The 27,843-nt window shown below is 33.1% G+C and overlaps 2 protein-coding genes and 1 non-coding gene across 3 annotated transcripts; 1 reads left to right on the top strand and 2 right to left on the bottom strand.

The window, feature by feature from the left end:
- The first annotated feature begins 1,474 nt into the window (after positions 1-1,474).
- On the top strand, positions 1,475-8,638 carry LOC125837259 (CMP-sialic acid transporter 2-like). The gene is made up of 13 exons (XM_049516422.1): positions 1,475-1,674; positions 1,964-2,075; positions 2,207-2,286; positions 3,196-3,271; positions 3,373-3,473; positions 5,259-5,330; positions 5,518-5,566; positions 5,654-5,695; positions 5,923-6,044; positions 6,606-6,665; positions 7,224-7,272; positions 7,897-7,991; positions 8,099-8,638. The coding sequence occupies exons 1-13, from the start codon at positions 1,619-1,621 to the stop codon at positions 8,148-8,150; spliced, it is 966 nt and encodes a 321-aa protein (XP_049372379.1). The 5' UTR covers positions 1,475-1,618; the 3' UTR covers positions 8,151-8,638.
- Positions 8,639-14,772: 6,134 nt separating this feature from the next.
- Positions 14,773-26,300, bottom strand: LOC125837254 (CMP-sialic acid transporter 3-like). The gene is made up of 15 exons (XM_049516418.1): positions 26,042-26,300; positions 23,237-23,353; positions 22,970-23,026; positions 21,648-21,725; positions 20,956-21,000; positions 20,212-20,271; positions 19,943-20,065; positions 19,571-19,648; positions 19,143-19,212; positions 18,346-18,453; positions 17,771-17,904; positions 17,613-17,689; positions 16,012-16,060; positions 15,870-15,929; positions 14,773-15,078 (listed from the first exon to the last, which is right to left on the bottom strand). The coding sequence occupies exons 1-14, from the start codon at positions 26,207-26,209 to the stop codon at positions 15,879-15,881; spliced, it is 1,215 nt and encodes a 404-aa protein (XP_049372375.1). The 5' UTR covers positions 26,210-26,300; the 3' UTR covers positions 14,773-15,078; positions 15,870-15,878.
- LOC125837298 (U6atac minor spliceosomal RNA) lies at positions 16,645-16,771 on the bottom strand. The gene has a single exon (XR_007443517.1). It is a non-coding gene; the product is annotated as a U6atac minor spliceosomal RNA (small nuclear RNA).
- Positions 26,301-27,843: the final 1,543 nt, after the last annotated feature.

Below are 27,843 nucleotides of genomic sequence, written 5' to 3' on the forward strand. Positions count from 1 at the left end.
GTTGGGAGGAAATGGAATAAAGGGGAAAGTGGTAAATGGTGTAGTTTCTATAATAGCCTTTTGTATTGGTAAGAAAAGAAAAAAATAAGTAAATTCTTTTCCCTTATATTGAGGTTACATCAAAAATATATTTATATTTTTTCCCAATTTGGCTTATGGTATGGGCAAAAAAACATTTAACAATGTTAATATATTGTTCTCAAATTCATTGAACATAACAAAATTGAGATAATGATATTCTATTATATTCATATATTTACTTCTTTTGTCATGTTAAAATTGAAGTAAAGTAGTATAATTGGACTGAAAATATATAACTTGTAGACTTTTTTGTTATTATCATTTGGTCCTTTTGAATCTTTATCTTAAAAAAAGGTTAAGCATGTATAGTTGGTGTATGTCTGAAAACTAGTTCAGAATGATATCAAGAAGTGCATGATGGATTGAGAGTAAATCTTTTTTTGACAGTAAAAGAAGAGTCGTCTTTGTCATATGGATCAACTTCCTTAGGTGTGAGGTGTGACCAACCACGAAAAGTTAGTAATGAAGAATATGCTTTTCATATTCAATATGATGTCTCGTATAATGAAAATTCACTTCTTAAAAATGAAAATCATGTTTGTATAGCGATTGCGTGAGACTTTATCTATGTGAATCATTTTACACCCTCATAAATAAGCACCAACATATGGATGGTCGTTGAGTCGGGTGATCGTGTCGATCATCTCTATGTGACTCATTTTGTTGTCACCGAATAAATTATTAATTTTTATTTTGTTTAACATATATTTATTGAACTGTACTTAGCCATTGAAGTATTTAACTTACCCTTTCTACTATCCTCATGTTTCATCATTTTGTTGACATTTACCATCTCACATATATTTTTTGGTCTATTTTCATCTATTTCTTTGATACTTTGAAGACTTTTAAAAAAGAACTATATAGAGGGATCGAAATTGAGTTGAACAAGAAAAAAGATTTCCCATTTTCGGAAGAGAAAGGAGGGCGGGGTGTTGGTGGGGGAGGGGATAAAAGGAGAAATGTGTAAATAATTATTTTTTGAATTGTTAATTAAGTTTTTAGTCTACATTTCAAATATAATTAAAGTTTAGCCATTTTAAAATACAAAAAATTGAACGATCATATCTCTAAACTAAAATACTAATATCCTTGAATACCTTAAAAATAACAGTATATGACAAAAGTTAAATTTTTGACGTTGTGTCTAAATTTAGATTTTGTCAATACTATATTTAGACAACGTATATATATATATCTAAAATAAACCGAAATAAGCACATGTGCAAAACACTTTAAAAAGAGGACAAAAGTTAAACGATAATGTCAAAATTGGATATCCGCACACTTTATCCGAAGAGAGAAAAAATGTATATGGGCCATAAAATACTCCTTTTGTGAATTTTCAAAGCCCAGCCCACAAAAAATAGACCGTCCAAGCCCATCATCCCTTTCATTTCTTCACACTTCATCACTGAATCTTACAAATCTCCAAAGCAAACTGTGATTCGGAAGCTCTTCTTTATCTACAATTTCACCCATGCGTTCGACGAATTGCCTGAAATTCGGGATCGAACAAGTGTAGGAAGCATACATCATGGCCGCGATCGGAGCAATGCCGGAGATTGGTGGCTTCCGACAGAAAAGCCGAAGGTATTTGCTCTTTTTCATCCTCATTTCAGCTGAAAATTTTATACGTAATCGGTGTTATAGTTCTATAAACCGGTTGCGCCACGAGAAATTGAGGCGTATAGTTCCATTATTGATCTAGGGAGTTTAATTGAACTCATTGATTTTCCCTGATCATGTACATGTAATAAATTATGCTCACTATGAACTACATCCGGTGTGTGTTATTAGCTAGTTAGAGTCTACTGTGTAGCTAGATCCTGTGATAACGAGAAGAGTTGCTCATGTTTTGTTTTTCTATTGACTGGAATAGGTCATTTGTAACACTTATTCTGACAGTTCTTACGAGTTCACAATCGATTCTCATTGTTTGGTCGAAGAGAGCTGGGAAGTATGAGTACAGTGTAACCACTGCAAATTTTCTGGTTAGTGAAATGACACAAATCACAAGAGTTTTTTTGCTGCTTTTTCAATGTTGTTTTGAGCTTATAGTTGTAAACAATGGTTCAATTGTCACTTTTTGTTGTGTAATTGAATTCAAACTTCTATGTAATAGGTAGAGGCATTGAAATGTGCATTGTCTCTGGTGGCCTTGCTAAGAATCTGGAGAAAGGACGGTGTTACTGATGATAACAGGTTTGTAACAATTTTTGTGTTAAATTTCCTCTTCCAGGGGGTACGGAGCTGAATTACTATTTTCTGCCTTCTCTATCTGTATTATGAATCTACTTGAGCACTGCATGTATAAAATCCTGTGCTTGTCTAGGAACTTTTTAGCCCTATTAGAGAAAATATAGAGAATTTCTGGTACTTTTTAAAAAGTTTATTTTGTGTAGTGTTTGCTTGAAATGAATTTAAATGGAAAAAATGGTTAGTGAGCTATCATATAGCCGACCCCTACTTGTTCGGGACCGTGGCGCAATAGCTTTGTGACAATGGTGTATGGGCCAACTTGCACACTTCTCGACTATTCACAAGCATCAGGTAACTATGCAAACCATGACTTAAGGTTGACGGAAAGAAATATCTTGTATGTTTTGTCTCTGCTAAGATTTGAACCCTAGTTTCCAAGGTTTGTACTCACTTCACCAACCACTAGGCTACACCTTGGTTGTATGGTAAAAATATATATTTTTATATATTAGCAAATTCAGTTGGATACCCTACCTTGTAAGATCTTAGGATATTTGCACAAGGCTTATGGTCAACTTCGGCAGAGAATTTAGATCCAAATGCTAGGTTGTTACACATTCCATCTTACTGTTTGATTTTTCCTATGTGTACGAAATAGCTTCGGTTTTATTAAATCATTTAATATGAACTTTTCAATTTTTCTTCACTTTTGATCTGTCTATCAAATAATGACTAGTGAATGACATAATGAGTTACTTTTGGAAGATTTGCTTGGTGGATGACACTGCAAATTGTCAAACATTTATATTGAACTTGTCTCTTGAATAAGAGTTTGCATACTGAGGTTTGTTTTCAGTTATAAGTAGGCTAGTTTTTTTGTCTCCTGTCCTATTAATGTAGTGGTTTTTTTAGGTTGAGCACTACGTGGGATGAAGTTAAAGTGTATCCTATTCCTGCTGCACTTTACCTTGTCAAGAATCTACTTCAGGCAGGTTTATATTGCTTTTTGGTTATATCTTTCTTTGTTCCCAGACTTGATTAAGTCTTCTATCTCACATGTTGTTGATTGAATCTCATGGGTCTTTGCAGTATTACATTTTTGCGTATGTAGATGCTCCTGGATATCAGATACTGAAGAACTTGAATATTATCAGCACTGGCATATTGTATCAAATTATTCTCAAAAGAAAGTAAGCCTTTTCACTAATTAAGGATATGAAGTTGAACTTATGGTGCAAATTTTGATGAACAGACATCTTGTTGTCTGGGTAAATACCTAAAAACGACAGACAACAAAAAAGCACCAGAATATTTTCTTGTTGCGAATACTCCATTTGGCCCAAATTAATTTGAGTTTGTCTTCTCTTAGCATAAAAAGCTCCAACTTCAATGTACTCTAATGCTGCTTTAGATAATTATGTGTGTGCCTATATATACATATGAGTAATTTCATATATATACTCCCTCTGTTTCACACTGAATTGGGGGTTCCTTTTTTTAACGTAAGGTAACTTTCATTAATAAAGTACCACGGAGGTACTACAAAATACAATCAAAGCACTACAGCATTGATGCTATAGTTTAATCTCCAATAGGTCCAAAAGTCTAAGTAGTATGACAAGCTTCCAATCATGCCATTGCTACACCAAAAATACAAGTCTTATAAACATCTATTTATAACAAAGAAATATGAAGTCTTTGGCCTTCAAAGCATCTCTTATTTCTTTGTAATCAGATGTCTCACATAATGCATAATGGAAAACGAGGAGTGGTTTTCCTGTTCTGCTTCAATCTCTTGTTTACTCTTTGATTCTGCCAGCATTCCAGTAAGTTTCTAACACTCAGCATTCAAATAAGCTTCCAGCATTCCATAAGCAAGGTGTTATGTGTTTTACTTTAGTGATCAAAGGTGGAATGTAGTCCATTCGCCGTAAGGAAGTTTGTCCACCTCTTGTTTTGTTTGTGTTCAGATACTTAAAAAAAAGATGTTGTTTGTGCTGAGATACTTAAACAGTTCAGTTTTATGAAAAAGGGCGAGGAGGGAGAGAGGTTAAGAGGATGGTGATGCATTTTAGGAAGCATTTTTAGCTTTTCAGGCTTTGGGTCCTAAATATATAGGAGGAAATCAAATGCTGGGAAGCAGCTGCAGCCTGCATGGTAAGATTAAAAGATACCATGTTGCAGTGGGAAAAAGAAATGAGCTGCAAGAGGGAGGAACCACAGCTAAGTCCCAGATACTTGGACTGCCTATTGTGGTGAAAAATAGAAGTTTGACAACACCCCATGTAGGAGAGTAAAAAGTTTTCTATGCTTCCATATATATGGTGTATGTCTCTTTCCTTAAAGATGAGATCAGGGGTGCTATCTATCTCCTTAGTTTCACTTTGATTTGTCAAGGAATGAGCAGTTAACACTTAACACTCCGTAAAGCCTATGCCAGTTTGCTCCGCCATATATCATGGAGGTTAGTTGATTGGCAGCCCCTGTAATATACAAGGAGCTGGGAGTATATCTATCTATTCTGGAAACCTTGTACTGCAAGGTTGTCCTGCACTATTTTCTGATTCGGTGGATATGAACGGAAAAGCTTGACCTTTTTATGAAGTTTGAATTTTATTCAAGTGATAGGAGAAACCACGTTCAAGTACACAAAAATAGAAAATCTTAAAATTTTCTATGAAATGCATTGATCATCAAGAATATTGTATGGATGCCAAAAAATGTAAAAAAAGAAAAGAAAAGAAAAAGGTTCCACTAAAGGTAATCTTCAAGGGAAAAGCTTTTCTTATTAAAAAGAAATTCTAATTGACAGATATGACTATAGGAAGCTAGTAACCTCAAGGTGAATAATATAGTCAGGTTTGCTACGTTTATTTTGTCATCTTTCTGGATAATATTATAAGAATGTGTTCCTACTTGTTTACCTATTTTGATGTTCTATATTTTGTCACACTCAAAGCAACATTCACTTTCAGGTTAACTGAAATTCAGTGGGCTGCTTTCATTCTACTTTGTGCTGGGTGCACCACTGCACAGCTTAATCCTAGGTGAGGTTATAGCAGTTTCATCTCTAGAACTGTTTATATAGATGAATATCTTGTAATATATTTTTTGTGTTTCAGCCTGGATGGTAAAAGATGACAATCATGATTTTACTGCTTATATTCTGTTGATTTTATATGAATAGAGAAATGAACAGTGGATTTCTCTAATGGAATGATGCTTTCTGTACAGTTCTGATCATGTTCTTCAGGCTCCTTTACAAGGTTGGGTTATGGCTATTGTAAGTTGCAGATATTCCCAGGACTATATAACATGAAGGTTAAAACTATTGCTTCTAATGGTTTTATACCTCTTCGTTTGATTTCAGGTAATGGCCCTTTTGAGTGGTTTTGCAGGAGTTTACACAGAGGTACATCTTTTCAGATATGTTCTGTTAGATAAGTAGTCCAAAGATATGCACTTTAGATGACCTCAGAACTGCTTCTCACTGCATTTTGCTTTACTAGGGTTGAGCCTGGTGATTTACGTGTTTAATTACCATCTCAGGCTTCATCAGCAACCGAAAAATGCTCGGCATAACATTAAAGTAAACTAGACTCAGATACCATGTGCATAAGTTTTCTTTTATCTTTGCAGGCTATAATTAAGAAGAGACCGTCAAGAAATATTAATGTTCAGAACTTCTGGTTGTATGTCTTTGGAATGATCTTCAATGCTTTTGCAATAATGACTCAAGATTTTGATGCAGTCATGAATGAGTAAGTTGATAGCATTCCTTCCTTTCATTTTACAATGTAAATATTTGCATTGTGCGCCTTTTGTAACAACTGACTGTTCTCGATCTAGTGGTTTAGTAACCGCTTCTGGAGTAAATATTAAAATAACCGATAATGGATGCCTCTTTTTCTCTAAAATAGAACACTTGTAATATGCTATGACCTCAGGTTTTTTGAGCTAGCTTAGTAAATTAATTGTACATTGGAATAGAGAATCATTCCAATATCTTGTGATTGAAGTTTAGTTGTAGTTTAACTTATGGCAATATTATCTCAGGCATACCTTGTTTTTTCTCAGTACTCTTTCCATTTCTAAAGGTTTTCTTTTGGAGCTTTCCTATCTGTCCATTATATTTTATCATGATTTTTAGTTCCAATTATTATTGTATGATGCTTCATTCACAAATAAACATTAGGTTAAGCACATCACAGTTTCAGTGACCACAGACAATAACTCTTCTTGAAAGGACATTATCTCATCAGATTGAGCTTCATGTTTTGTTATCAATGTAAAGTTTTACAATTTGACCTTATCTTCTGCAGTGGGTTCTTCCATGGATATTCACTGATTACGGTTCTCATGATTCTCAACCACGCACTAAGGTTTGATTTCCTCTAAATCTTCATAGTGGTATTTTAACATATCAAGATTATGGATACATTTCAAGATTATGGATACAGTGGGGAGTACTGCTTTTCTTGTGCTAGCTATTTCATGTTCCCGAGGCATAAACGTACTCGAAAATTTCTGTGTTTTGCAGTTGCTTAGTTTAGTGTTTCAGTTGTTCTCTTGATAAGCATTAAGTTAATGGAACTATTTTGTATTGTCTGTGTTCATTGACATAAACAATACTCTAGGGAAAAGACAGTTCCACTAGGTGCAAGCTACCATGTTGCATTTTTTCCACTCACCCCTTATTGTGTTCATTTGCAAACCTAATTAACCATTCAACATGATTTGTCTATACACTGAAACTGGGTTATTTAGATAGAGTAACTTTGGGTGCAAGTTTCATTTCTGCTGCATTATTCCTTTTTTTCCTTTTGCCTGTGGTTTTTTGGTTTAACATTCTGTCATTCATCTGTTTTAAATTGGATTGATTGCATCATCACTCATCAGTGGCCTTTCAATTGTTTACTGACCAAGACTTGTCTCTGCAGTGGTATTGCAGTATCAATGGTGATGAAGTATGCTGACAATATTGTGAAGGTAGGGTTGACTCTGGTTGTGCATCTGCTTTAGTTTGTGTTAATTGGGTTCATTAGTCTAGTGCCAATTATCCACGTCTGAGATCACCGTAGAATATCTATGTTGTGAGCACAATGCCTGACATGCTTTATCTTTTCCTTGGCTATGTTGCTTTTCTAATTGAAGAGTAAAGCAATGAAGGTAAACTGGACTAGAGATTCCACTCAAGAAATGATGTATACTAAGCTGCTAACCTATTGCTCGAAATGTAATTACAGAGAAAACAGACATTCCAAAATATTTGAGCTATCGGCTGAAAATTAGGACAATGGTTAGGCGACTATTTTGGAGTGCTAAAACATTGATGGATCAGGCATGAAGTTTAGCTACCATTTAAAGAGTCTCTTAGATCCCTCTTATGAAGCTCTAGGATGCACTCATATCCACGTCCTTAGAGTATAGAAATGATTGTGGTGCAGTTGACAATGAGAGTTCCTCTTCCTTTTCTTTTGCTTTAAGTTTGCGTGCTTTTGAGGAGATATAGTCCCGTAAAGAAGGGACGGGAATTTAGTCTCTTGCACACACAATCTGCCTATGAACAAGCTGACAAGATATCATTTTAATATAGCTTGTAATTGTTTGCAGGTCTATTCAACTTCAGTTGCAATGCTACTGACTGCAGTTGTTTCTGTATTTCTGTTTGGGTTTCACCTTTCCCTTGCCTTTTTCCTTGGTTCCACGTAAGTGTGAAAATTTGTTTTACCGCTATGTTTTTTTCATCTTTGGGGAAAATTCCACAAATTTGACAAGGCATATAACTGAATAGGAATTTTATACTTCTTTGCAGCGTTGTTTCTGTAGCGATATATTTACACTCGACCAGCAAAGCCCGAAGATAACAACTGAGTTCACCTTCTGAGCTCTTGGTGATACCCAATAGTCATCCTACTCCAAGCTCAGTTCGATTTTCTTTCTTGCCAAAAGTGTTAGCAGATAACTATTTATCCTACCACAGCTTAAAATTTGGCCTCGTATTTATCCTTGGAGTGGAGTTAGCATTTGAATTTCGGACTGAAGGATACTTGTGATCGACTACTAGATGATCTCCTCATTTCTGTCAATTCTGAATTCAAATAGCAGCGTTTATCTCCCCAGCAAAGGTATTAGGTATTTGAATTAGATGATATTATACAGTGCAACAAGTCCCGGGACAGCAGAATACTTCACTTTGTACCACAATACATTTGACGCGGTGCATAATTTCATGAACATTTTTTCGCTCTTTCAAATGTAATTACTAGTAGTATTATTGTAATAGCAATTTGATCAATATGTGCTTGTATGGTGTACTTCGATGTTTAGCACTTGTTCTAGTATTAATTTTACGGTAGTTATTTGTGTCATGGTTCATACTTGTGAAGTTTTGTATTTCCTTGAGCCGAGGGTTTATCAGAAACACTCTCTACCTCTCAAGTTTGGGATAAGGTACGCATACACTCTCCCCTCCCGTACATTGGATATATTGTTGTTGTCACTTGTGAAATTTGTAACTTCATAGCTTGGAAATGTTCTTGAATCTGCCTATATTTCTTTTATAATTGAGAAATCTTCGAGGGTGATATAACAACATTGTTCTCCAATAGATTTTGAATTTGTGTGAACTTAACCACACATCATTTGTTACGCAGCGATCTGCCAACTACAGTCAACTATTCTCCTTCACCAATTAGAAGGATTTCCATCGAGGTTAGAAAAAACACTAAGATTTACGAACTCTTCTCTAATCCACGGAGTTAGTCATTATGTCTATCAAAAATAACCTTTATTCAAAATAACAAAAGTCGGGGGATTAAAGCGTTTACGCTGAGTATGCTGTTGTTCAGTCAAAATGAAAACCTAATCCTTTATTCAATGTGCAAGTATACTTTTCATCTGTACAATGTACATGGCAAGAAAAATAAATTTAAAAAATCACACCTTAAGAATCTATGCAAAATTCTTCATCCCCACCCCCACCCCCTCCCCGTGCGCCATTTCTTCGAGAGACTATTTCCATGTCTTGAACTCATGATCCGAATTTCCGTAAGAGACTTTTTATAGCTCAACCTCATGATGTTTTCGCAGCTCAAACCCATGATTTGGTTACATGTCTGCAAGAAACTGTTTCCATAGCTCGAACTCATGATCAGGTCACATGATACCAACTTTACGAGTAGGACCAAAAAAAAAAAGTAAAAGAAATCCCAGACCCCATCCCACCCCACCCCACCTAAGGAATTAAAAAGCATACAAATGAAAAACTGTATGCTCTGTTTTTACAAGTTTTAGCAATGAAGACCATCTTTAACAAAACCAGACTATCTCCATCCCTTTCTTCACAAAATCTATACACACCATAAAAATCTTGAAAAGTCAAAGTCAAAAAAAACACGCAGAATCTTGAATCCATAAATTTAAAATCTTGAATCCGTCTCTGTTCTCTCACGGAGACTTCGAAGATCCAAAACTATTCCCTCTACAATACCTTAACTCCAATGAAATCTGTCTTTCAAGTCTCAATTGATTATAGAAATTAGCAATAAACATTTCGGCCCTTTTATCAATATCATCTTCTGATGATGGATAACTCATAGTTCTTTGAAGTCCTTTAAATGAACCATTATTTGCATTTTTAGCCAAATCTTGATCATCATTTTCATCAATACATATTACATTCAATCCAGTTGGCTGTTTTTGCAAAATCTTCTCATTGAAACTCAATTGATGCAAACTTTTTCTTGATGATCCAATCAAATATGTTGCTAATTTCCATTTGTTGATATCAAAATTTAGTAAAAAAGTAATCTTTTTTACTGCCCTTTTTAGTTTTCCTAATAAAGACCAATTCTCTATCCCCATTTTTGTTGTTTTTTGACTTGACAAATAAAGCACTGAATTAATGAACTATGAAATGTCGAAAAATGAAAGAAGGGTAATTTGTTCTTGAACAGAGTTGGTCTGCTAATAAGAAAATGAAGTCTATTTAAGTCGCGATAGATCTGAGTGGGAACCAAAAAAGAATATGATTATAGTGAATATATAATCAAGAAAAAAAGAAAGATATTTCTATTTTTTGAAGAAGAATTGAAGAAAAATGGATAATTGTTTTTTTTTTTGAGATTGTGTTGGTTGTTTGAGAGTTTTGTTTTTCTTTGGGTGGGTGGGGTTCTTAGGTTATATATAGTGAGAATATGTGGACTAAGTCATATTATTGAGGCACTATTCAAATTTTGTCCTTGTTAGTCATTATAAAAACAATTAATTAGTTAATTACTTTTAAGATTTTTTTTTAAAAAAAAATTATGAAAATTTTCTTGGACTTAAAACACCCCTTAAGTTGAGTGGCAAAGATGGCAACAAGAGAGATTGAAATTCACATGCAAGTCATGACGAATCGATATAACTTTGTACTGTATTCAACATATTTGATACCATGATCGATTACTCATAAACCCTATTGAACTAATATAATTCCAAAGCGTGCTACGACACAAGGAAGCATGTGACTCACAAGTCATGATAAATATGTATGACTTCTTATTATATATAACGACTAATTATCTTGTTGGATTGATTACAGATCATATCAAATCATCACAAATTCTTCTATTGGGATTCGAGCTTGCAATATGTCGGCCTTTTATTGCAAGGGTAATATGTCATTTGTCTTTGCTCGTAAATTAAATTTATTAATTTTAAATTTTGAATTCGTCTACGTAACATGAAAATGCATGGGTGGCTATGGAGAAAGTTGGTAGGGTTAAGGAAAATAGATAAATACGTGGAGAAAAGGACAACCGCGTTATAAAATATGACAGCTACACACGTTAAGAAGCTAAAGGCAAAAGCTTTAAGCAAAAAGACTTTTTTTGGTCAATTTTTATTTTTTTTGGAATAATTATTCTTTCTTGGAAATTTTGTATTATTTTTTGTTTACTATAATGTTATTAAGGTTTAATTGGTTAGCTTGATCTCAAATTCTGGGTATAAAAATATTATGTTAAAATGTGTTTTTCCTTTAAAAGCGTCTTACGCAACGTAATCTAAATTAATTGAGTGTCAGATATATTAGGTTGAAACTAGAAAAAGATTGGTTACATCGTCGAATATTCCTTATAGGGGGATTAATTAATGAAAGTTTGATTAGTTTATTATAAGGATTAAGGATAGAGTCATAGCCAAATGCTTAATGATTTACCCAACTAATCATTTCTTTGTCTGGTTGGTTAAGACCAAGTCTATTTTTTTTATTTTTTTTTGTTTTAAGTTTTTCCTTGGGATTTTAATGGTATTTCAGAAAATATTGTTGAGAATAAGAATGTGCTACATTATTAATTGAGTTTAATTTATATATACTGATAGAGTAATAATAAATTAAAATTTATTATTATGTCATTAAAGAATATTTAACGGTAAATCTTCTTAAAATTGATATTTATAATTTTAAAAACAAGACATGACACTTGTGTCAATAAATACAAATAATCTGTGATATCAACACTAATCGCAAATCCAATAAGGTTTGATCATAGTTATATCAATTCAATAAATATATAATATGTGTTTTTACAAATATGATTATCACTAAATTATGGTTAACTAAATTAACACTTCACTATAGTATATCAGTATAATTTGGTGTAAATATTCGATATAGATAAATTTTACCAACTTATTTCTAATTTATTTGTTTCATTTCCTTATCAATTAATTAAACTAAATTATTAATGTCATTGATGACAACGTAACTTATATTGTTTTAATAAAATATACAACTTTCATTTTTTATAACAATTTAATAACTAATTAATGATACAAAGTTTAATTATATTGCTACCCATTTGGGGAGAATGTATATTTTATTAATTGCCGGCTAACTAGAGTAGTAGGTATGATTAAACAAAAATAAAGGAAACGTTCAAGAAGAAAATAAAAAGACTTTATATTATACTATGCTTTATTTTATTTTTATATGCAACAAGTTATTAAAATATATATATTAGGCTTTTAATTTTTCTTAGCTATCTTGAGTTCTACAATAATATGATTCTTTTTAGTAGCTTTTTTAATTCATTTGACCTATCAATAAGAGTATCATGATAATTTTTGTTCCAAATTATATGATACTCTTTTTTATTATATATTTTTAACCTATTTGACATATTCTATGTCTCTGACAAAACTCGTATAATTTTATACCTTGGAAATTTGTTAAATCATTCAAAATTTAGATTATCGTATTTGTTTTCTCTATCAATCTAACATTTTATTTATTTTTTCGATCATAACCCGTATAATATACAAGTTGAAATAAATATCTTAAACTCCCTTTCCAAATTAAATATTGTTATTTAAATAGCACATGTAATATTCTTCTTTTTTCCCACAAGTACCTGATTATAAAATAAATCTTTTTTTTGTTTCTCGAATCTCTAGTAAGTTATAGATAAATTTTGAAAATATCAAATCTATTATGATTCTATCATTCATGACACAAAATAGATTGAAAAGCATCTACAAGAATTAGATGTTTACAAAAAAAAAATTAAGTCAAAGAGTTCAATTTTGACTAGTGGGGCATGAACTAATAAAACATATTCCTAATTATGATCTTTTTGGTCAATTTGAGGGGCAATAATAAGCAAATTTACTCAAAAAATATATTATTATTTTAATATTTGGATTATGCTTCAAATTCTGAGTATTCAAAGCTATTAAAAAAAGCTGCACAATGGATTGAAGTGCATGTAGAATAATGGGTCAATTTTCTAATACCTGGAAGCCAAGTCTCCATTTTTGCCATTTTATGTTATTATTAATTATATTAAGTAAATTGTTTAATTAAAACAAATATAATTTTTTTTACTAAAGCTATAGATTCTGCCGAATCCGTTAGCTCCACCTTTTGGTTAAAAAAAAATTCCCGCATTTAATGTTTATACCAAAATATAATTTTAATTTACATATAAATAAATGTTAAATTGAGAAGAGAATATATATTGATTAAACTATGATTGTGTGATGGGTTATCTAAAGAGGTATATTATGTATCCTTATTACCGCTTCAAAGAAGCATCTTTGCATGAATCAATATTGATTTCCCAGTCAGTTGACTTTCGATTTTGTAGACTAAAACAGAAGAACTCCGTAATGACAAAAAGTCGTAGATTAAGTTGATGTAAATACCAATATGAATAAATTTGATCTCCAACTCAAGTTTTTGAGGCAAATTAGTAATATAATCAATTTCACTCCACTTAATTTTGAGGTACAATTTTCCTCTTTTTGTTTCTTCACTGCATTAATTATTCTTTATTCTAAAGTGAAAGTCATGATAAAGATATTTCCTACGAAAAGCAAATAACCAAAAAAAAGTAAACGTTTTTTGGTCTAAAGTGAAAGTCATATTTATCTCCTACTAAAAGCAATAAATAACAAAAAAAAACGATTTTATATCTGAAGTGCAAGTCATAATAAAGATATTTCCTACAACAAGCAATAACCAGAAAAAATAATAATATGAAAAATTCAACGACGACAACAACAATAACATATTTAGTATAATTCTATAAGCGTGGTCTAAAAAAGATAGCTTGTATGTAAACCTTACATCTACCTCGTAGAGATAGAAAGCAATTTACTCTTTTATATTCGGAAAAAACTAAATATACTTTGTATTTTGGAGACATTTTTTTTTAGTAATCGCATCGAATTAAAACAGAATATTGACTAAATAGAGGAATAAATAGGTAATTAGTAGATTGCCATGTAATTGATGATGCATTACCAAAGTTTTACTAATTTTTAATTAGTTGCAAGAAGTATAAGCATATTTCTCCTTTCATGGAAAGTTTAAGGTACTTAATAATAATTTGATACTTCAAAGAAAAAGCAAAAGAGAAGTCAATAACAACATACAAATGAAGCTTTCAAAAACAAACAACTGGTCCAATTTCAAATGGATTATGAAGTTACGTATGACTGAAGTTCATGTAAAAATGATTAATCTTCAGTCGTGTTTGCTTGAACACCAATCATGTACGACTGAAATTCAATCATATTTTGTTTGAACTTATGTGCATGAATCAAACACAAAATGACTTGAACTCCATCCATATGAAACTTTAGACGTTGTGTCTAAAGTTAGACTTTAACAAGATTAATTGCAAACACCATAAGTTTGAAGTTGTCCCGAAGTCATACACACAATTTAAAAGGCAATATCAAAATCGGGTATCCATGCACTTTTCTCAATGATGCCTCTAGTCGAGGTGCATACAAATTGGCTCAACCAACATAGTTAAGATACAAATTTTAACAAATCCCTTTAGCATTTGGAACCATAATCCTTCAATACTCCCATTCACCTAAAGTTTCATATAGTAAAAGGGAGCTAAAAAACAAAACAAGCAACTTGTTTTATATGGCGTTGATATACTCTATTACCATTATTCATGAACTTGAATTTCACAGACCAGATTTACAGAGAATGTGCATGCAGAAAGTACTCTGCACGCGATAATAATGTCAGGGGTAATGAGCTAAATTCTATACAAAAGCTGATGATAACGCATCATCCAGAACTCAACTTTAACGTATGTGGTTCCTGAGCTCTCATCACATACTATAAAAAGGGCTATAGTTAATTCTCACTGAAGAGAATTGTGTACCTATCTGGAGGGTGAAAAGAATCTTCTCAGCATACTGAGGTGATAAATATCAAGAGAATGACCCAAAATCCGAACTATCTATACCGACCAGCCAACGATGTTTCTCCAGAAACCAATCCTGCAAATGTTTCAATAGAAATACACTTGAGCACATCACAATTCATCATGTAATTTGAATTTCCTAGAACCAACTCTAACTCATATATACCGGAACAGGAGCTAAGATCAATGTCACATTTCACGTAAACCAAGCATAGTAGCAGAAAACTATGCAATACTTTATGGTACAAACAGAACTGATGAACCTACGCACAAAGTCAGGCATTGAAAAAAAGAGTACAAGGTTGGCAAATAAGAGATACCAAGATGGGTCTTTATTCACACACATTAATAACTTCAAGCATCGATACAGACAATTTTATCATGGGTGAGCGGAGTAAGATGAGTTCCACCTTATCTGTAGAATTTGGTATGCTCAACTATGTCCACAAGGTGTCACTTTCAAACATCTAAATCCACCGACAAAAGACAAGAGTCTTGGATATGGGCTTCAACCAAATACACAAGAATGGGATGCTACACTAATATTTGATAAGGAATATTGAGTAAGTTGTTCCAAATATATTAGCTATAAACCTGATATTTCTAAAAAAATCTAACGCATCATCAATTTTAACGAGTATCAAATAGCAGACCTAAAAGTTCAACCAGAGCCATTTTTACTATATTAGTCAATAACACATGTCTTAACACCTTACTTCTCTAAAACCATCAAGTACGCTGAAACATTTCAACTAATTATTGAAAGTCCATTATGTATCAACCTGTCTGACAAACTGAGACTACAAACGTAATCATTTTTTGCAGATATCATTCAACAGCGCAAAAGGATGCCAAGAGAATGCATACCTATAATAACTAACGGGGAAGAAGGGGTTCTCTGTCATCAGGTCCAACGCGATGGCTAGCCTGTAACATCATAAAGAGATATGAGACATACATGCATGGATAATCTTTAGAATTCTTTTTCGCAAGTTGATCAGAGTCTTACATCTTCACTTGCCCCAGCCGCCATATTTATGAAGGATCCATCCTTTGACCTGTAGAAATCAAGCACTCAAATTTTCTTAAAAAGAAAAAACACTAGATTGGTGATATCAAATGTGTTGTACGAAAGGCAACGCAATAACTAAAGATTTCACACAACATGCATCAAACTATCAAAGTGATAACTGAGATTAGCTACAACACCTGCATAGTTAATAGACCATATATAGAAAAATAATAGTTTAATGGAAACTAAAGGGAGAAAAAGGCGGGCCCTCCATTGGACCAGAAGAAGCAATTGTTTCATCTTGACCCTGCCTGATTTCATGTCCACTTAAAGTAAAATATTAAACCCTCTCTGCTCTTGAAAACGAGGAACCTGATGAAATTCCTATTTTGTTTTCATAATTCAGAGATTAACATTAGTAATGCACCAACGCAGTGCAAAAAAATGATAACAAAGTACATCAAGTCTTGCATCAATGTCGTTGGAAATACTCCCAATGGCCCAAAATCTTCTAATAAACAAAAAAGAGCTCTTAATCTTATGAATTGGATTCCTCAATCATATGTTTCCTCTATCTTTCTTTTCCTTTTTCCAATTCTGAACTGAAGGGTATTCCCTATTTTTGATGAAGAAAATTTGGGGTAAGATCCACCGAAGTGTTAAGCCTTAACTGGATGTGTGGTAACAGGTAAAGCCCGAAGGCTATTCCCATCCCTGTTGGGGGGAGATGCAAACCATCTCTCCTTTCTACGAACACAGGGTAATCCCTATTCTAATGTTTTTGACATGAAAGCACCTTTTTTTCATGCTTTATTTGCCAGTAACTTCTCATTTCATAGGTTTTGCTAGCAGTCATTAACAGATTTCTCGTTTGGAAAAAGTTGGATCTTTCCTTTCATTTTTATCCATTCTGACACCCTGTGTGGACAGTCACAAATTTGAGGTGTCATTCAGTCAAGCACCTTCTGCATCACCTTGTTTTACTTTCAATTCCATAAGCAGACCATTTAATCAGGAAAGTAAAATAGTAGTAATAATTTGGATATATATTTAAGATTGCAAAGCTTTTTCTCTTTTCGGGGGATAAAGAGCTTATGAAATTTCAAGGGCTCCATATCTAAGGCAAAAATACCAAATTAACTCATTTGGCTGCATGAAAGATATCTTGACCTTTTGTGATCAAAGGTAGAGCTCTGCCATTGGCCCTCCAAGATTCACTCAGTTGCAACTCGCATAGGAAGGGCACTAAAACTTTCTTAACATCTGAATCCTAGATATTCTCACACCAGATCAAGTGGTATAGACCATCCTAGTGTACAGGAGGTACATATTTCCAATTCTTTAATAACGTCTGCGAACATACATATGTATACACTGTAACCAGAGTCCAGTATCCCTCCATACTCTGGAAGTTTAGACGGTCCTTTGACACCAGCGACTCCTAAGAACGTTAAGTACTTGATCCAAAACAATCTAAAGGGCGGATCTAGAGATAAGCATCTGAAGGCCTGTTGAGAAAGACATCGCAGGGTAACCACAATCTCTTGTGTATATCAGTTTTGCTTTCATAAAGCTTAAAACTTGAAAGAAGAGTGCACCTGTAGTTTTTCTGATAATCCATTTCCAGGTTGCCGTTTTGTGGCTCATCCCTGACCTTTGCAAGAGGTGAAAAGAACTAAAAAATTGAAGCTTGACGTGAGTCCAAGTAAAAAACTAAGCATGCCACTCAAAATAGATAACAACATCCAAATATAACCTGATGCATCGAGATAAACACAATGGAGATTCCTAAGATGAAGTTCATAGTAAGGGTATGTCCAAACAATACAGCAGATGCTATTCCAGTGAAAATAGTGGCGACAGTTGATGAATACTTCTTCAGAATTGTATCTGCAAATGTAAAAACGAAGCAATAATTAGTTAATGCGTTTAAGTAATACATTTACTAGACAATACAAACCACCGTGGAAAAATGAAATCTGCATGTTGCTCACTACCAGAAATTGGAACTACCTTGTAAGAGCTAGAAATCTAAATTCAATAGACAATTAAAAATTGAAGCGACCCATTTTTGGCTCGCAAAAATTGGACAAATTCAAGGAGAAAAAATCTCAAGTCCCATATACAACAGAAATATAAAACACAAAAAAATTATGGAGTATAAATCGGATGGTTAGACAAGATGTATACACAGATGCATCTTGTCGAGTGCAAATAACAAGAGGTTCAATGTTAATAATTCAATCAATTCTTCAAAAACACATTCTATTACCTTCATTGATAATAGTCAAAAATCTACTTGGGAAGCCAAATAAGTGAGAGAAGCCTCACCTGCATACTTGAAGAAAAACGAAGACAGGATTCCCTGAGCTGCATTATTGCATATTAAAAACATTGTTGCTCGTGAGTGTCCCCGTAAGATATCGAAATTGTCAGGTCCTGAAGAGCATTTGATACAGAATTAGCCAAGAGTAAAGGAATTAAATAAGTTCTGTGCATAAACCAACAACTGGAAGTAGACACATAAATCAATCCAAGAGTAAAGGAATTAAATGAGTTTGCCTAAAATGCTTATGAAGCCTAATGGATTGATGCATCATAAGCATTTTAGGCAAACTCATCATAAGCATTTTAGGCAAACTCAAAAGGCCTGGGAAGTATAAGCAAGTGGGGATCCTGCTATGGATGGTACTCAATCTAAGGGTGATACCATCCAGGTCCATTTTGTTAACTTTTAAAATTATGATCAGTAACTGTTATATGTCTTTATTTGATGCTTTCCTTATACTCCCTCTGCTTCAATTTGTTTGTCTTACTTTTAGTCTGTTTAAAAAAGAATGTCTTTTTCCTTTTTTGGCAATTTTTTAATTCCACTTTCCACATGACAAGCTTAAAACCACAAGATTCAGAAGTCTTCTTCACTTTCTTAAACTGTGTAAGTTGTAACTGATTCATGAAGGAGGTGAAAGCTACAAAGGAGGGAAGACAAAGATAACCTGAAGATAGAATTTGAAAGAAGTTAATAATTGATCAGTTTTTTCAGATATTATGATTAATCACATGTTTATCAATGTCAAGAGAGCTTCATTCTTAGGAAACACAAAAAGGATAAGATTTCCCATTCATACCTTTGTAAATGACAGTTCCAAGTATGCCAAGGAAGTTGAAGATTGCACCATATCCGTACAAAAACAAATTCTGCAAAGAGCAGTTTAGTTGTTTGTATGGATCATTAATAAAGTCAGACACCCATTAAACAAACCACACCAAGAGGTTACAAGCATTTCACTACTTGGAAGATCGTGATTATCATACTATTAGCTTTGTATAATTACACCAAACAAAAATATTGCTCAGAAAAAAATCTGATTATTAGCAAATCAATTAACAATTCTATATGATGGTTCAAACTGAGACAGTGAAGAAATATTGAAAATGAAAGAAGAAGCTACGGAAGAGAAGATGTCTATTGTTTTGGCTGGGATCCAGTTGAATGAAGTCAAACTCACTGCAGCAGCTTAAAGCACTTTAGGAGTAATCAACAGCAAAAGTTCACCTGAAGATAAATGCTGGTCTCGAATTGGCTTTTCAAAGCATATTCATTGTAGACAGACGCCAGTGAAGGAACAGTGACCTGAATTATTACATTGCATCAGTTTCTATCCAATAAATAAGGCAACCAGGTGTAAAGTCAATAAAGTATGGCATAAAGTTTGTTCCAGTACAAGTGGCACTGTATTGTAAACCACCTATATTCTCTTGGACACTAAAAAGGGGGGGAAAATTGAAAGGGAATAGTGTGAATTAGTGCACAGATCCCACAAGGTAAAATAATTCTTGAAGGCAGTAACACTCAAAGCTGGAATATCTGATGGATCAAGCAAAGAATGTGAGTAGTCATTGAGAATTATCTTCATATAATACTTACGAAAATCAAGGTATACAAATATGCCCCTGTTGTTACTGTAAGATCCAAAGCTGATGCACCTTCTGGCAGAGAGCGCAGCTGATTCACACTGATGCCAATAAGCAATAGCGCAAGAGCCTCCCACTGTGACCATTTAGTTTTGATAGTCATATATAGCTAGCATTCTTTCAGGGTCCAAGATGCATAAACACAGAACGTACAAATCTAAAAATCAATAAAAAATACAGTTGACTATAGTTCATAAACAAACCTCTGTCAGCTTTACCAACCTGAATTATGGAAAAACGGCGTTTCATAACTATCTTTAACAACATTGCAATTACCAAAACCTGCAAGTTTTAAGAATTAAAAAAGAAAAACAATCACCAACGCAAAATTTGAGAAGATAAATCAATCAGCAGCAAAAGAGGAAAGATCTGGTACAAGTATGACACAAAATAAGTGAATCCTCACATTAGGCATTACAAGAGTAATCACATCATCCTTGAATACGAACTACAATTAAAAGATTAACCAGCTCACCACCAAATCCCAACTACAAATACTTGATGTGAGCCTATCGGCTCGATCTTTGGAGGGCAGGGTTATCCATGGAAACCTGTTCTTGTGAGTTGTACAGGCAGCCTAGTGGATCAACCAAGGTGCACGCAAGTTGGCCAGGCACAACAAATATAATAAAGGGAAAAAAAGGACTACCTATCTCAACCATCTGAAGAGAAAAAAGCTCATAGTTGTTTATTTTCCATTCAATCTTGAGTGCACATACATGGAAATTTTAACACCTAATAGTAAAACCTGACTGTGAACACTCAACTAAAGCTAACACTGAAGCAGAAACAAAAGATAGCAAGCAGAGTTTGTAATTAATCTAGTATGTAAGATCCGCCTGAATTATTAGCTACTTGCAATTTTGTCAGGGAGATATAACTTATCAAACCAAAATTACTGTAGGATTCTCACAAGTAAATTGCAAAGTCTGAAAATGTCAGCAATAACTATAAGCAAATGGATACCTTCAAGTTACTCAGCATCTTTACAGTAGCAGGGTTAAAATATAACTGCACGAAGTAACAGAAAGTATCATTAGGAAGTGTGAGAGGATAGTTTAACTCCAATAACATGTACCAACAATGCAAAACTTTAGGGCTATACAAGAAAGTGAGTCCTTATGAGTTACGTCAAAAGCACAAAAGACGAAAGTACAGAGCCAGAGGACAAGAATTCCAAATTACCAATAATCTTAACATAATTTTTTGAAGAAAGTAATCACAACAGATAAAGATTATACGAAATCAAGAAGGTTAAATAATTCCACTTGAGATGACAATCAAGTCTCTTCATGCCAAAGTTCTTAACTTTCAGGGAAGATACTCAATTTACTTTCTGATCTAAAGCAACAAAAAGAGGCTATAAAAGAAAATCTTCTAGTAATGTATTTTTTGAGTTATATGTACATCGATAGCTATCTTGGAAAGCACATGATATTTCTTAATAATACTAGAATAGTACACTACTGGGAGAGAAAAAAAAAGTAGATAACATCCATATTAATCAATATGCTTCAATCCCAAGCTAGCTGAGGTAGGGTATATGAATCTATTTGTAACCCACCATCTAAGATAAGGGCAGTAAGTCATGAGAATTTGATAAGCATCTCACAAATAACCTATTAATATCCAAATGAGGAACGACAGAAAAAATTTACCTGCATGATAAACTTAAGGTAGTTATTAATAGCATAAAGCAGAGCAGGAACAGCCAGAAGCACATTGTTCCGAGCAGCCTGCAATTAATAAAAGAAAAACAGTTTGTATCAAAAGTTGCCATGAACATTCTTCACTGTAATTCTTAACATCCCACTTGTGTCCTACGTGGTAGAGGAATGTCAGAGAAAGAACTTCTGAATGATTAGATTCATTAATTTCAAACTTCAGATTGGAGTATAAATTAAAGAACAAAGCCCATTCACATATTAGTTATAAAAAATTAACTTGGTAAAATAGAAACCTATTACTTTTCCTCTGTGGCCCCACTAACCATTCATTAAGTACTATTAGAAGTCAGTAGTCATCATCAATTATGGTCATTGTTTCTTCATTCCTTGTATACTGGAAAACAAAGGAGAAATATAGAGAAGAACGCTAATATTCTATGTAGATTTAACAAGGATGACTAAACTATCTATAAGGAAGTGGAGAGAAAATATAGGGATAACAAAAGAAAAGCCTTCACTATCAAAAGTTTAGATTTTGTATGTCAAAAAGTTAGAAACATAGACTTCAAATGGAAATAAATAAAAGATTTTTATTTAACTTGAAACTCTTATTAAAGTTTGGCTTTAAGCCGGGTGAGATGGGTTCACCTACTTAACTCTCCATGTTCATGTTAAATATCGTCACTAATTCTCACTAAGGTAAGCAACAATATTGGTATATGGAAAAGTCAACAACATACTAGTGTAATCTCACAAGTGGGGTCCGGGGAGAGTAGTGTATAAGCAAACCTTACCCCTTCCTTAAATGGAAGAGATGTTGTTTCCGATAGACCCTCAACTCAAAACAGATGCAAAAAACGACGGCAACAACACGCAGGAAGAACAACAAGAGAATACAAAAAGAATGTAAGTTTATGAATTAATGTAGATTGTGTGGAGAGAGAAATAGGAGAGCTTTAGAAGGAGTAGAGTCGAGTTTCTCCCGTTGAGGAGTAGTCTCTGTTCCCTTATTTTCTTTTGGTGCACACAGAAAGTTCCTTGTTGTATAGACGGTTGGGTGAAGTCTGTAGAGAATCATATATTTTGTAGATTCCCTACCTTTTGGTATACCCCTTGTATACAGCCAGTTTAGCCATGTTTATGAATGAAAATTCTTTTACTTGATAAAAAAAAGTGTAGGTATATTCTTTTGTATACATGAAAAAGACATGTCTCAGTGGAAACATTTTTTTATTGTTTGACACAACTGGACATGAAACTTGTATATCTATTTAAAACAAATAAAATCACTTTTGTGAATTAACAAGTCTTACCTGGAACAATGTGGAGAAAGAAAGAAGAGACTTCTCACCAGCCTTCTGGTTTCGAGCCTTCAAATAATACAAGAGATTGAAACATTTTAAAACAAATGAATAGTTATACCAAGGTATCAAGATAGTAAGAACAAGTTATGATGCATATGACCAATACCTGGTAGAGAATTTTGTTATATCGAAAAAGAAGAGAAGAAGTTCATAGGAAATTGAAGGTGTAGAAGGTTTTAGAATAAGTTAAGTTAGTAAAGAGAGACAAAGCTATACCTCTAAGCATAGCATTATTACTGCAAATGTAACTTTTGCCAACTCAGTCAAAAAATTAACACTGATGGGACTGAACTCGAATTTGCCATCAACTTTTGACATATATACGAGTATAGGCTGCAAGAAAAGAAATAAATGAAAAATGTATTTTATTCAATATACAAATATAGCATAATATAGAAACTTACATAAGGAAACCCGAAATATTCCAGTAGTACTCAGTGCAAAATAACTACTTTTTGATAACCAAGTTCTAAGAAATAACTACTCTAATACACATTTTTCTTTAAATAAATACAAATACGTAATATTCAATATTCAACACAAAAAAAAATAAAAAAATCAAAAGCTCAAGGTCATACCAACAACCAACCTTCACTAAGAGAGATATTTAGACTATGAGATACTTTTATTGGAATCAATCTCTGTAAGTGTTTTTCCATGGAAAGTATTTCAAAGATGATTTTGTAAAATCATGAGAAAATTAATGACATTCCAAAATGAAACTTAGACATACCCATCAATTTACTCTTTTGAGCCATTTTACCTTCTACACTCCAAGATGACTCAGTTTTAGTAATATCAATAGTTTTGCACAATTTAGCAGATTTTAATACAAAACACAATTACCTCGATCAAGTAAGAAACCAGTAGAAGTAAACATATTCAAAACTACAACCCTTATCATCAAAAGGAAAAATATCATAGGATAGGCCAAAATATATTCAACATAGTCCAGCTACTAAATCCAACCCTTCATTAGCTCCGATATTACTCAATGGTTTGTTCCAATGATGGGCTCTCCCAATGCTAAGATAGAGAGCTAATAGAACCACAGTGACATACTGCAAAAGTTAGGCTTCCGAAACAATGCCAACATGCCTAAGTATTGCTCTTTGGCCTCATTTGTTTGCACTTGATGAAGATCTTAGTCTTAATCATTCAGATCTCAGCCATTAAGTCTATTTATTTACAAGGTGTGAATCTTAATCATTAAGTGTGTTTGTTTTTTTTCTTATTTTACAACCACTTAATGGGTCTGCATAGGTCTGAATGATTAAGATTTATAACAAAATTAAAGAATTTGTACAAAAAATGACAATTCGTCGCTACTCCATCTACTTTCATCCACCACCCACAACCACCATTTCAGCCACAACTACCACCATCGTCAATCACCACAACCACCATCCTCGGTTCAACCACAACCACCACTACCCCTAATCACCAAAATTAATCGTCACTATGAACCATCATTTGCAATCATCACCACCAATCATTATTACATCCACTAATTACTACTGATAATTATCACCATTAATCAACATTATATTCCACTAACCGCTATCATTATTCATCATCGTCATTAGCTATCGGTATCATTTCACTACTAATGATCAACCGCCACCACCAACAACCACGTTAATTACTACTATCAACTACTATACCACAAGATACTGCCCATAACCACTATTATCAGTCAACACTATTCCAAATCAACATACACAATCACCATCACTAGTCATCAACATCGCCAAATGCCATATAAAAATTTTAAAATATTTATTGATATAATATTATATCAATATAGTGTTTTATTTGAATTTTATGTTTATTATTTTTTTTAAAAAAGACAAATTTTATACATTCAGATGTTGAGAAAATAAACAATCTTAACTATATAGTATTCAAATGTTAATGCACATCTTAATATTCAAATGTGCATTTAGATTCAAACGTCTTAATCTTAATGCAAACAAATGAGGCCTTGAAGTATTAACATAGAGACATGGGATACTTTTGAACTCTTAAGACTAATATCATTCTAAACTAAGAGCCTTAGGGCTTTGATTCAACAACAAAGGTAGAAAACAAGATGTGTAGTAGGTGTGAGTTACTGAGTTCGAACCAAGTTTAGTATTTAAGGGAGAAGGGTAGAGGGATTGATCCAAAGCTAAAACAACAGCTTTCCCGGTCATAAGAAAAATGATTCTACACTAAGATGCACATGTGATGAACCACATTCCACCTCCCTAGTCCCCCCCACTCACACCTTAAAATGAGGAAAAAAAGTGATTCTCCTAGAAATTGCCTTTACTACTTTATTTCACCCATTAACTCCACATGTCATAAGACTTTTATCAACTTTCAGCATTTTATTGATGCAGATGCTTAAGTTCGACAGGTAGCAGTTCCTGATACCCAGGCTTTTACATTATCTTTTGCAAATGAATTTGTATCTATTCACCTTCCAGGCACTAATGCATACATCTTCTTTACTTTGTAGCTTTTCAATTCACCAAAATAACTCAGTTTTCCAGCTCAATAGGATTCGTTTCATACTAGTTAACGGGCATGCATATTTTATCCAACAAATTGACTTCTTGAGCTGATTATTTCTACCTTAATAGTTGAAGAGCAAGTAGTAACACTATTACAAACCACAAAATTCACAATGCAAGCTTCACATAAGCTACAGCAGCAAAAAATTAATACCGGTAAACCGACCAAAATGCAGTCACTGACAACCAAAAAGAAGTTAAAAGAGCGATTACATCAGTGCGATGATGATCATAAACTTTTGTATCTGTTCATTTTCCAGCACTAATGCAAACATCTTCTTTAAATTTACCAAAAAAAAATCACTTTTTCTAGCTCAAACAGAATTTGCTTCATACTAGTTAACCGTCTACATTCACAATAAATTTTTTGTTCTTCAGCTGATTATTTCTAGTTTAATAGTTAAAGAGCAAGTAGTAAAACTATCATCCAAACCGCAAAATTCACAATGCAAGTTTCACATACCTGTAAACCGACCAAAACGCAGTCACCGACAACCAAAAACACATTGAAAGCTCGAGTCTTCACCGATACAACAGTCCGATGACGATCATAAGCCTTTGAAACCGTTCTTTTGGTAGGCGAAGCTACCAATTTCGAGTGACAAACGCTGCATTCCGACACTTCATTCATTTTTCTCAATTCGTCTCTCACCGGAACTCGAATATACTCCGTCAATGCCTAAATTTTTCCGATGAACGATCAATCGATTTAGCGAAGAAATTAGCTTTTTGGAATTTTGATTTGTGTTTGTTGGATCTGAATTTTTATATATATAGAAGAAAGTCTCAAGTCTTTTTTCCTTACAAAGGATATTCTTGAAAGAATAGGTGAAATGACCTACTTAACCATAGATTGGATGTAGATGGAATACGATTGAGGAGGGTATTTTTGTCTTTTGAGGAGGAAATTAATTTGTTCTAATCCATTTTTACCTTCCGTTTGGTCAAAGATTTTGAAGTTGAAACTTGAAAATTTGGATTATAATTGGATATGCATTTTATTTGGAAAAATAATTAAAGTTATGTGATTTTGAAGTTGAAACTTGAAAATTTGGATTATAATTGGATATGCATTTTATTTGGAAAAAAAAATAAAGTTCTGTGACTGAGAAGAAAATATTTAATGATTGAATTTTCAAAATCTGATTAAATTGATCAAACAGATATTTGAAGATAAACTTTTAAAATTTGATCCAAAGTGTATGGTCAAACACTAGCTTAAATTTGCTCTTGTTCGAATATGTTTATTTCCTTTTATAGTAATGCTTAATAAAAGATCTTCCATTATAAGTTTTCAAAATCTTATTAAATTGACCGAACATATATATAAAGATAAACTTTCAAAATATAATTCAAAATGTATGATCAAACACTAGCTTAAATTTGCTCTTGTTCGAATATGTTTATTTCCTTTTATAGTAATGCTTAATAAAAGATCTTCCTTTATAAGTTTTCAAAATCTTATTAAATTGACCAAACAGATATATAAAGATAAAGTTTTAAAATATGATTCAAAATGTATGATCAAACACTAGCTTAAATTTGCTCTTGTTCGAATATGTTTATTTCCTTTTATAGTCGTGATTAATAAAATATATTTCATTATAAGTTTTAATAATAACAACAATAACATATCCAATATAATCCACATGTGGGGTCTGGAAGAAGTAATGTATCCCTATGACATAAGTAGGACTTTTTGGCGTGAATCTTATTCTAGTCGGGCTTTAATGTGAGTACGAGATATGAGTGGGGGAAAAACATTTAGGACGAGTATTATTTTGTTGAGAATCTAAATTGAGTGTGTAACATGATTATGAATTTGCTAATTGTCTTAAAATATCAACAAAATTCTTTCAGTTCGAATCTTGAGAATGAAAAAACTTCTAAAATAACCTTATTAATAGGCCTTACGCGACTTGAAAAAGATAAGTTACGATGTCAAAGCAGACACCAAAATTATTCTGCTTCATTTGCAAGTTTTTTCTGTTTTGAATCTTGTTATCACTACTAACAATACAACAACAGTCTCACAAAGTGAGGTTTGGGAAACGTAGAATATATGCAAACCTTACCCGTCCTCAGAGATACCAAGGTTGTTTATCACTACTAAAACAATACAAAAATTAATATTTTACAATAGTATTCACATTCCACCTTCACTAAATTGTAGCATATGAATCATGACATTCCAATTTTTGCATCATTATGCACCAACAAGGGAAAATAATCAAAAGATGCCTCACTATATCATGATTCATGATG

The sequence above is a fragment of the Solanum verrucosum genome, unplaced genomic scaffold (assembly GCF_900185275.1).
Source record: "Solanum verrucosum unplaced genomic scaffold, falcon-dt-bn FXZP01000165.1, whole genome shotgun sequence".
Lineage (NCBI taxonomy): Eukaryota > Viridiplantae > Streptophyta > Magnoliopsida > Solanales > Solanaceae > Solanum > Solanum verrucosum.